Below are 11,158 nucleotides of genomic sequence, written 5' to 3' on the forward strand. Positions count from 1 at the left end.
TTTGAATAGAGTCCCTGTCTTGGGACTTGTTATATAGAGCTCTGCCTGCCTCTGCCCTGAGTGTTGTCCTTTCATTTAAAATATGTTTGTGCCTTTGGATGTAAAATCAGTTTCTCACAGATACCATAAAGTTGATTTGTGATTGATTATCCATTTTGTTGTTCTCTTTCTTTTTAATTGGAAAAATTCTTTTTTCGGGGGGGCGTCTTTTTTGAGGCAGGGTCTCCTTGTAGCCCCAGCTGGTCTAGAACTCATTATGTAGACCAGCGATCTGTCTGCCTCTGCCTCCGTAGTGCTGGGATTAAAGTTGTGTGCCACCCTTTTTGGGTCTTTTTTGAAACAGGGTCTCTCTGTAGCCCCAGCTGGACTGGAGCTCACTATGCAGACCAGGCTGGCCTTGAACTCAGAGATCTGCCTGCCTCTGCCTCCTGAGTGCTAGAACTAAAGGTGTGTGCCATCATGCCTGGCTTGGTTTTCCCTTTTTTAAAAAAGATTTTATTTTATATGTGTGAGTGTTTGCATGCAAAGCCCATGGAGGTCAGAAGGGGGGGTCAGATCCCCTGGAACTAGAGTTACAGGTAGTTGTTAGCCACCATGTGGGTGCAGAACCCAAAGCAGCTAGTGTTCTTAACCACTGCTCCATCTCTCCAGCTCCTGGCCCTTCTGCTGTCTGTCTATAACCCTCAGCCTTCTTGCCAATTTGTTGTGTGTTTCTGATGTTCTGGTCTTTTTCTCCCAGGGACAGACTGACCTTCTCCACCGGATCACACAGAGGCTGTTCCTAACTTGCCATCTTTGGATGATGACAAATTTATATAGCAGTATATAAGAGAACCAAGCAAGCCTTGGGCCTGTATTTCATTTTAATAAGTTTTCCTCTTTGTGTGACAGATCTATTATATCTGATAAGATCTATTTTAAACCTAATCATTTATCATGGACGCTTGGTTTTCAAAATGAAAGACTACCGTTTCTCTTGAACTCTATTTGTCTGGGTTGCAATCTTTTGCATCCATGTCTTGTCTTTTGGAAGCTAAATGCATAGGTATGACTCTCTAGAGTGGAATACTGGGCTCCGAGCCTTATTTTCTTCATGGCCTTCAGCAAGTTACTTAGTCCCATTTGGCACTGATTTCTCATCTCTCGAAGTGAGATAATACCACTAACCTTATTGAATTATGTGAGGATTAAGGAAGATATCAGTGCAATAAAAAAATTCTGCACAGGGCCTGCCAGGCTTTCCTTTCCTCTATCAGCCACTGTAATGACGATCAAATCAGGAAGCCCTGCTCCTTACCCCATCCTCTCATAGACAGTTCAATCAGCTGAAGTTGGTGCTGGCAGCTACCCCCAACGGGTTGCTTAGCAACCCTGAGCCAATTGCAACAGTCTTGAAAACAGTTTGCATCAACAAGGTCTCGATGACTGCAGGCTGACAGAAGCATTAATTAAAGCTGAAGGGACAGCAAATCGCCAGAGCATTCTACTAACCCCTTTGTGTTTATGATTCCTTTTCCAAGACGGATACGTGATCCAATTAGAGAGCAGGGGTTCATGAAAAAGAAAAGCTTTTCCAAGATGGCTTATCCTTTAACTGTCACTGCTGGGAAAACCAGTTTATAGTTAATTTGCTATCCCATGAGTAGTTTGGCACTCAGATGATAAGAAGTTAAGGAGAAATGCTGGGGAGCCTACAAAGTAATGTCTCATTAGAAGGCCTCTGAGAGGAACAACTTTCTATCATAGCTTTAGCAACGGTGATGGAATAGAATTGCTTTGGCCACATGGCAATTAGCTCTGCCCTGGGGAGCGGTTTTATTTCTTTTTCTTTTCTTTCTTTCTTTCTTTCTTTCTTTCTTTCTTTCTTTCTTTCTTTCTTTCTTTCTTTCTTTCTTTCTTTCTTTCAAATTAAAAAAAATCATTTTAGCTTTTTTCAGATATCAGAAAACCCTGGCTACAGTTACAGAGATGGTCTTCATAGAACAATGAACTTGGCTTCTGCTCTGATGCTATTCGAGGTGCTTCCAACCATGTCCCCCACAACACATGCCACATTGTAGGTGTGGGAAATGTGACTGACAGACTCGTTCAGTGTCTTTCCTTTAGGGAAATTAAGTTTCATCTAGTAGAAACTTTATTGTTACAGGTGAGGAACTGAGGTCTTGTGAAGGACAGTATAATTTCCAAGGTCTTAAGGTTCTTGGCTGAATTGGGACAAGAGCCCCTGTGTTTAAAAGCAAGTAAAGGAACACTGTCTATTATGATTGGTTAGTGTTTAGAAAATGGAAAATTTACTAAGAAACATTGTGAATTATTTGAACCTCAGAAAGCATATTCTTAATTTAATCATTTAGAAAACATTTCAAGATTGCACAAACACAATTTCCAGGAAATATTTACCCAAAGAAGGAACACAAAGAAAATGTAAAAAGAGACCACATCTGCCATGGAGACAAAAAGCTAACTTCTACTTCCTCAATTCTTTACACCTTTGGCTTATGATCTTTTGAGGGTTCAAGGTGACCCGCTGCCTAAGGGAGGAAGCCCAGGCTCCTCGGTTTGGAACTGAAGGTCTTCCTAGTTCACCTCACCCCCATCTCCATGCCTGCCTCCTGTCACCGCCTTTCCCTGTAGCGCATGGGCCACATGCCTTGTGCTGATGCCTGCTGGGCCTCCCACTTCTCTGTTTTGCTATCATTGCTCCATTTGCATGAAATGCAGGTCCTCTTCTTTATAAAGGTTGAACTCCAGGTTTCCCACCACAAAGCATCAGAACACACATGGGTTTTCTTACCTTCTACTTCCTGTGGCACTCCATTTCAACTGCTCACAAGGAATTTATTACTACTAATTTATATTAGTAAGAAGAATTGCAGCAGCAGGCACTTACTAGATACTAAGGAGCCCAGTAGGCATTTCACATGTATCTCATTTAGTTATAGGAAAGTTTATTCTGTAAAACTATTGCCTGGATCACATACTCAGGGCAGAAGAACACAAGGAAATACTAAGCATCTGTGGTAAGATTTATAATCAGTAAAAATGAAAATGAAATACTAAAGATGAAAATAAATGTGTCTCTTACGATTTTCATCTCTGCCCACACAACTTTGATTTTCCTTTCTCTCTTTCAGGAACGCTGGATGAAGGAGGGGCTTGCTGGGCCATTCTGATACATGGAAGACCATATCAGACCTGCACTCTCACTGTTCACACCAGCCACAGTTACCTGCTGGTGCTTTTCAACCCTGACCTGGGACTGGAATCCCACATTCCTGGTCAACTGAGTTCATGTATGAAGTTACTCGTGCAGTTGAAATATGCACGTGAGATTTTTGTGTCAGAGTCAACTTGTTAAATAAATAGGAAGAACAAAGTAGAATGGACCTTTCACATTACTGGCATTCTCCAGGGTTTCAGGGGGTATACAGGGAATTCATTTTGGGGGGTATAGTCACTTAGATACATCACAGCATCCTCGGTTGTTTCTGGCACTGGGTTCTTACTTGCAACCAAGTATCCTTTGTTTCTTGTTTTATAGTTCTGCCTGCACAAAATCTTGGCATCTCAGAGTTTTGGGATATTATCTAGGCACATTTCTGGTTTGGGTTAGGGCTGACCTACCTAAACGGGTATTTTGTTGTTCTTACAGTTAAAATAGTAGTGACAACTCTAGAGGTAGAAATGGTTTTTAACTTCTGCAAAAGTAACAACCAGTTTCTACCTCCCAGGATTGCTGTGGGGTGGGGCGTGGGGGGGCAGAGTAACAGATTAGATATCAGATAGGTGGAAAAACTACCTCCTCAGCATACCAAGTAGTTAAAAAAAAATAGAAAAAGGTATGATGAAAAACTGAACACATTGTGGAAAAAACACACCTCCTTTAAAAAGCACAAATCTAAGATTTAAGCTACGGGAAATAACAGAAAAAAGGACATGCTCTTGAAAGAGGTTCTGTCTCAATCTTTAGGGCAGTGACAGCAGAGTCTCAGAGCAGAGCTTGTTGTAGAGGCAAATTCCTAAAGTACATACGTAGAATCAGTGTCCTTCTCTTTCCTCCGTATGCCAAAGGCCTTCCTTGTACGTTTCTTCAGTCCTGTGGAAAAAGAGCAAAGGGTCAAAACAAACAAACAAACAAACAAAAATCTGTGTGCGGCACAAGTAAACACATCTTGAAAGCTGCAGCCACTCTTGATCACAGGCCTTAGAGTCCAAGCTATGCCAGAGGCAGTGGCAGGGCGAGTTCAAGTTCAAGGTCCTTCTTTGCTACAGAGTGAGTTCAAAGCCAGTCTGGGCAGCTTGGCAAAAAAAAAAAAAAAGGATGAAATAAAGAAAGAAAGAAAAATAAGGACCAGCGGTCAAGTACCTGCCTAGCATGGGCCAGGCTCTAAGGTTCAATCACCAGGACTGGAAAAAAAAAAAAAAAAGACAAAAGAAAGTTGCTACACAGCTGTTAACTTTGCATATTCAGATATCGGTGTCAATGTATGTATGCGTCTGAGTGTGATTCATTATTGATTTTCAGCAGGTGTTTATCAGGGCTTGGCAGGGCTGGTTCTTAGCATCAGAAGCAGCATAAGGATGTGTGTGTCTGGGAAAGATTACAAGCTTTTCTTAGATTACTGTTATATAGCTTTCAGATCAAGGCTTTGCCAAGAAACCGAATCATAGATTTAGAATAGCCATTTCCAGGGTGGATATATTCTTGAGAGGGGATAATACCAAGATACAGAGACAATGTGAACCATACCGACAGCCACACAGGCCTGACCCATCTCTTGCCCTGAATTCCCATCTCATTGTTTTCTGTATCTTCCACACCATGGCTGGACTGGAATATCAGCCATTCTCTGAATACACCCCAACACCGGACTCCGGAATCTCTTCTTCACAGGGCCTTTGCTTCTTCTTGAAATTCACTGCTGTTTTGTCAGTGCTGCAAATCTCAGTTCTTCCTTTAAGAACAGGCCCTGTGCCAGATGCTTTGTTAGGTCTACCAATCTCACTGGGTTTCTCCTAAATGTTGCTTTTGTATGTATTAACATGTATTACTGCATCAATGGTGGCACCCACCAGTTCAGCTTCTCTGATAGACTGTGAGCTTCCTCACACAGAAACTAGGCCCCCGTCATTTGCACATCCCCTCCTCATCTTCCTGCCCAACTTGTACAGGTAGCAGATACTATTTAATTGATCCAAGTTATGTTCTAAGAAGGCAGCAGTGGGGTAAGAACACCCTGTTCTTCCATTCCGGCAAAGCAAGCCCAGTTTGGGTTATCTGTTTTCAACCCAAGATTCCATTGGGACTTCCCATCTCCCACATGCTCCACAGGTACACACATGACTCAGGCTTTTTCTCTCATCAAGTGCTGATCAAATAGATCAAATATCTGTGCATTCAGAATCTTAGACTTGTTGCAGAAAAGTTGTCTTAAGAAATGGGAGCTAAAAACATCACTGATATTGCTGGGTGTGGTAGCTCATATCTATAATTTCAGCTCTTGGGAGACAGAGACAGAGGGTTGCTTTAAATTGGAGGCTAGTCAGCCTGGACTACAGAGACAAGGCCTGTCAAAAAAAAAAAAAAAAAAAAAAAACAGATATTGCAGGGTTTTTTTGGGACTACAGAAACAGAACAGAAAAACACCGGGAAGCAGGGATTTGATGACATCTTCCTCTAGGCCCATGAGTCAGCCCAAATGGCACAGTCATCTGAGTCACTCATTAGCTGTCACTTAGGGTGCTACTCAAATATAGTCTCCAAAATGTCTCTGTGAAGCCCAATTTTGCATTTTAATAGTCATTCCATTTAAGACATTTAGGTCTTTAAATGTCAGTGCTCTTTTAGAAAATCTCTTCCCACACAGAACTATTCTCTATGACTCTTCACATAATGAATTTACAGGAAAACTTACTGACATTTGAAACTATTCATAATATTTAGGAATGCTTGCCCCCCTTCCACTTGAAGTTTTGTTTGTTAAAATCTTTCTCCTTTTCTACTTTATTTATTCCATCAGAGGGACAGGTGCCACAGTTATGTAACCATCATTTCCTACAGTTCCCTCCGTCTTCTGCTTCTTTCTGCGGCACCCATGACTCACTACTGCTGACTTTGAGACCATTTAATAAGAACCATTATTAACTTGTATTTTCTAGTCCTTTGTTCCTAGTAACTTGACCTATGAGAGGTGACATGCCCTACCAAATAGACCAGAAAATATCCACAAATTTCAAAATCTAAGTAATCCTTGAATTAGCAACAAAACAGGCAACAGTAGTTTTCCATAGGACTGTCATGTTTTTTTAAAAAAAGTATTATTTTTTTATTTTACATGTATGAGTGTATTGACTGCATATATGTGAGTGTACCGGTGTTGTGCAGTGCCATGGAGGTCAGAAGAGGGCTTCGGATTCCCCTGGAACTGGAGTTGAGGATGGTTCGTAGCCACCACGTTGATGCTGGGAATCAAACCCAGGTCCTCTGCAAGAGCAGTTAGTGCTCTTACCCGCTGAGCCATCTCTCCAGCCCCAGGCCTGTCATGTTTTTGACAACCACATTCTGACAACAGCCGATGTGAACTGGTTCATGAACATCCTGAGTTCTCCAGTGTCCAGGAAAAACTGCACCAGACCTGGAGTTCGTTCTGACTGCAGAGCCTGCTGCTGATTCTGCTCGTTCAGTCTTTCAGTTTATAGCAAACCAGCCAGCAAGAAGAGATGAAGGAATCACACACCTTCATCACAGTCTATGCAACCTGCAGCTGAAATTTCCCTGAAAGTCATGCTTCCAACACATGGGATACATGTATACATGGAATATAAAAAGGAATACACAAAATTGTGAAATTCTAGGCAAAAATCAAATTGCTAAATAAAAGCATAAGAAAAGATGTCTCCCCCTACCCTGTCCATGAAAGGTGAAAAGACGTAAGATGATGAGGAACATATAAAAAAAAATCTTTGAAGCCAGGCGTGGTGGCGCACGCCTTTAATTCCAGCACTCAGAAGGCAGAGGCAGGTAGCTCTCTATGAGATCAAGGCTAGCCTGGTCTACACAGTGAGTCATAGGCCAGCTGTGGCTATGAGGAGACCCTGTTTCATAAAAACAAACAAAAAACCAAACAATCCCCAAAACAACTTAAATTAAAACAAATAGAGACATAAAGTCTAGTTATTTTATTTTAGCTGACCTTTTAAAGAGTCAAGCAGAAACCATCATCCCATCCATGTGAACACAGAGGCATGGCTGTACTTTTTGAGAATTTATCAAAAAAAAAAAACATTTTAAAAACTTCTCCAAAAAGGAGAGACAGTGAGACTGCTCGGTGGTAAAGGCACTTGCCATGCAGAGCCTAGTGACTGGAGTTTGAGCCCCAGAACCCATGTTACAGAGGAAGAAGAGAACAGACTCCACCAGGTAAGCTGTCCTTTGACCTCCACAGGTATGTTGTGACACCTCTCTCTCTCTCTCTCTCTCTCTCTCTCTCTCTCTCTCTCTCCTTCCTCTCTCGCTCTCTCACACAGTAAAGGAGAAATGATAGCCAATGAGATCAGAATAACAAGGCAAAGATATCACGTGTGATGATGTGACAAGCTTAGGATGGTGAAGTGAGGAGGATACGAGACGTGCTCCTCTGGCCTTCACATTCACAGACAAGCAAGATTGCTCAGCAGGTAAAGGTGCTTGCTGCCAAGCCTAACCACTTTAGTTCAATTTCCCAGGACTTAGAGGGTAGAAGGAAAGAACCAACTGTAGCTACTTGTCCTCTGACCTCCATACATGCACTGTGTCATACATACACACACAAATAAATAAAGGTCAAAAAATTAAAAAAAAGAAACACCTATCTAATCTAGTTGCTTTCCAATTCAGATTCCATGACTCCATGAACATTTTAAAGTCAATTTCTAATGAGAATTGTTTTTGGTAGAGGGCATGAATTTTGGTCAAGCATTCTTTATAAGAATAGGAAGGTAATTTTTTTTAAGATACTGTGTGTTTTCCCTTGCCCCTAGCCAAATGCAGAGATCTATAGGGAAAGGATTTTACTGCTCCAACAATCCAGCACTAGAAGGATTCTTTCCTGAGCTGTGAAAGCAAGACCCCCTTCGGGTATATCCAGAACCAGAACCGTTGTCTTGGATCAGCAGCTGAGAGCTGGCCTGCACCACTTCCTCTACCTGATTTGGGACCCACTAGTCTTCTCTGGTGTTCTGGGAGGAGCTAATCAACTTCGGAAAGAATGTTAAGATGGACTTTCATGAAAGGGGTTAGAAATATTATTTCAATTAGGCAATCCTGAATACGACTCTATTGAATAATAAAGTAGACACGGAAACTGAGGATGTCAGTGCAAAAATCCAGGGTAGGAAACAATCTCATCACTGTAGCACTCACCAGAAACCGTCACTAAGGCTTATCTAGGGGCCAGGTACTAGTTACACAGGTTGTCTCTTACAAACTTTCCAAAAGATTGATATGTGACTGTGTGTGTGTGTGTGTGAGAGAGAGAGAGAGAGTATATGTGTGAGTGTGTGTACATGAGTGTATGTGTAGTGTGTGGTGTCTACTCTTACCCACTGAGCTGTCTCCCTTACAAACTGTGGAAATGTAGCTGGTGATGCACATTCCTGTGAATGTGAAGGCCAGAGGAGCACGTCTGGCATCTTCCTCACACTCTGCCTTATTGGTTTGAGACAGGGTCTCTCACTGAACTGGAACCTTGCATTTCATTCAGCACGGTTGGCTGGGCAGTAAATTGCCAGGATCCACCTGTCTTCTCCCCCTGCTGCTGGAGTTACAGGCATGTATGGTCATGTTTGGCTTTTACGTGGGTACTGTTCAGTCGCACTCAGTCCCTCATGCTTGCACAGTAAGCACTCTTACCCACTGAGCTGTCTCCCTTACAAACTGTGGAAATGTAGCTGGTGTTTTCTCCTCCGCCGATGAGCCTGAGGGTTAGTGTAAGTTATGTTTGGTAGCAGCAGCATCTCCAGTGAAGAACTGGAAGATTCCTTCCTCTATTGCTCCCCATGCTGGGTTCTCCAGGGCTTTATTTATCCTTGGGTCTTCTATACTTTTCCCCAGACAGTTTAATCCATTCACGGGATTTAATTTTCCACATGTGTACAGACGTTGTGTGGGTGGGACCCAGAACTGCTGAAGGGTTCTGAATGAATACCATTTATTTTACCCAGACTTGTACAGAGATACTAGGTTTCTTTAAAAACCTTTAAGCCATAAAGAAATGTCTAATCATTTAATTTTCATTATTTTGTAAATAAATGAAGATGAAATACTTCTCCAGGAACATATGAAAATGTGCTATATCCATATTGAATATATGAATATTATTCAGTCCTGAAAAGGAATTAAGTACTGATACATACTATAGCACATATACACTGTAAAAATATCATGGGAAGTAAAAGCAGCTAAGGACACAGAAAGCTACACACGGTGCGTCTTATTTATAGGAATATTCAGCACAGGCAAACTCATCAACACAGAAAATAGATTAGATGCTGATGAGGGCTGGGTTGAAGCAGAAAGGAGGAAAGACAGCTGACTAGGTAGGTACAGGGTCCCTTTTTAGATGATTAAAATTCTGGACCTATAGAGTGGTGATAGTTCTAAGAGATTAAAAACATATAAATATAATGTTTGTACTCTAAAATGACTCAAATGGAAGATTTTCTATCATGCACCTTCTATCAAAACAGAAAAAAAAATGGAAGAATTGAAGCCAGATAATTTTATAATGAAAGAGAAAAGTGATGGGGGAGGGGAAGAAACAAAATGAAAGAAACAAGGTAAATTGGCTTAAAAGTTTGAAGTTTTTCCCCTAAAGCTCTTCAAGTTTTATTAAAGAAGTCAGGATCCTGGCATGTCCAACATGCAGCCTGTGGGTCACATGTGGCCACATGCTGCAATAAATGCCATGAATTGGGGCTTTTTTTGGTCGCTGGATTGTGTGATTCCCAAGTATGAACTTTGTAGATGGCAAGGAACATTGTGTTGCAATGTTAAAGATGCACACGTCTGGAAAAGGTTGAGAATCTGCTCCTCGGGACTTCCACAACCAAGAAAGTTGCATCTCCATGAGAACGTACGCAAGAACATAGACTTCCTTCTGATACCAGGTGTCTACAGGCTTTTCGTAGACACATGCTCACTGGGTTGCTTATTCCTTTTATCTGGCCTGCGATGCTTCTGGTCACACTGTGTCCTGTTAGGCAGTAAACACCATAGGATCAGCAATGGCCTGTGGGGGTGCTGCTCATCTTCACACAATGAAAGATGCAACATGCTTCAAGGTCATTTGTACTTCTGTATTAAAGGAGAGCCTTTCAAACTACAAGTCAAGCCCTTGTAGCTTATGAAATCAAGTTATTAGGGTGAAATTGTGTAAAACGAAAAAGAAGAGGAAAAGAAGCCCGTGATATCTATGGAAAGACTAAATAATGTTTCCAAAACGTTTCAGCCTCAGTGTGTGCATGGTATTTGTGACCCATGTGGTGAAGTACATGTTTTTGGCAAGTAGAAAATTATTTGAACCAATATTTTCACCATAATGAAAATTATATTCCAACATCGATCCAAATCTCCGCATCTGAAGGTTTTAGAAAAAATGTACTTTACACTTCATAGCATTCCATACATGGCAAAAAGGTTTAAAAATATTTTGCTTTGGGCGGGGGGTTCAATGGATAGAGTGCTTGTCACAAGATGTGAAGACCTGAGTTCGAATTCCTAGAGCCCATGTGGAGCCAGATGTAGTGGTGCTTCTCTGTAATCCCAGTGCTCCTGTGGGAAGATGGGACATGGAGATAGGATCCCTGGAAGGGAGGGGTCAGCTAGTTGGGTGCACACAGTGGTGAAAGGCAAAGAGAACCTGTCTCAGACAATGTGCAAGGTGAGGACTGACACCCGAAGTTCCCCTCTGAACTCCACATGCACACTGCGACATCTATGGACTTGTACTGACACACACAAATAACCCACAAATTAAAATATTGTGCTAATTTTATTTTTTTAAATATTTTATTTATTTTTATGTATATGTGAGTATTGCCTGCATATGTGTAAGTGTCATGTTATGCTCAAGGAGGTCAGAAGAGGCTGTCAGATCCCCTGGAACTGGAGTTACGGACA

The 11,158-nt window shown here is 41.6% G+C and overlaps 1 protein-coding gene across 15 annotated transcripts in view; it reads right to left on the reverse strand.

Annotated features, from left to right (window-relative positions):
* The window catches only part of Sgip1 (SH3 domain GRB2 like endophilin interacting protein 1), a 236,787-nt gene that overhangs the window by 118,017 nt on the left and 107,612 nt on the right, over positions 1-11,158 (reverse strand). For all 15 annotated transcript variants that reach the window (XM_008831039.3, XM_008831040.2, XM_008831042.2 and 12 more), the window contains one exon: positions 4,033-4,096. In XM_008831039.3, coding sequence (XP_008829261.1) covers positions 4,033-4,096 — 64 coding nt within the window. The remainder of the gene's footprint in view (positions 1-4,032; positions 4,097-11,158) is intronic.

This window comes from Nannospalax galili, unplaced genomic scaffold (genome assembly GCF_000622305.1).
Source record: "Nannospalax galili isolate Female #2095 unplaced genomic scaffold, S.galili_v1.0 scaffold553, whole genome shotgun sequence".
Lineage (NCBI taxonomy): Eukaryota > Metazoa > Chordata > Mammalia > Rodentia > Spalacidae > Nannospalax > Nannospalax galili.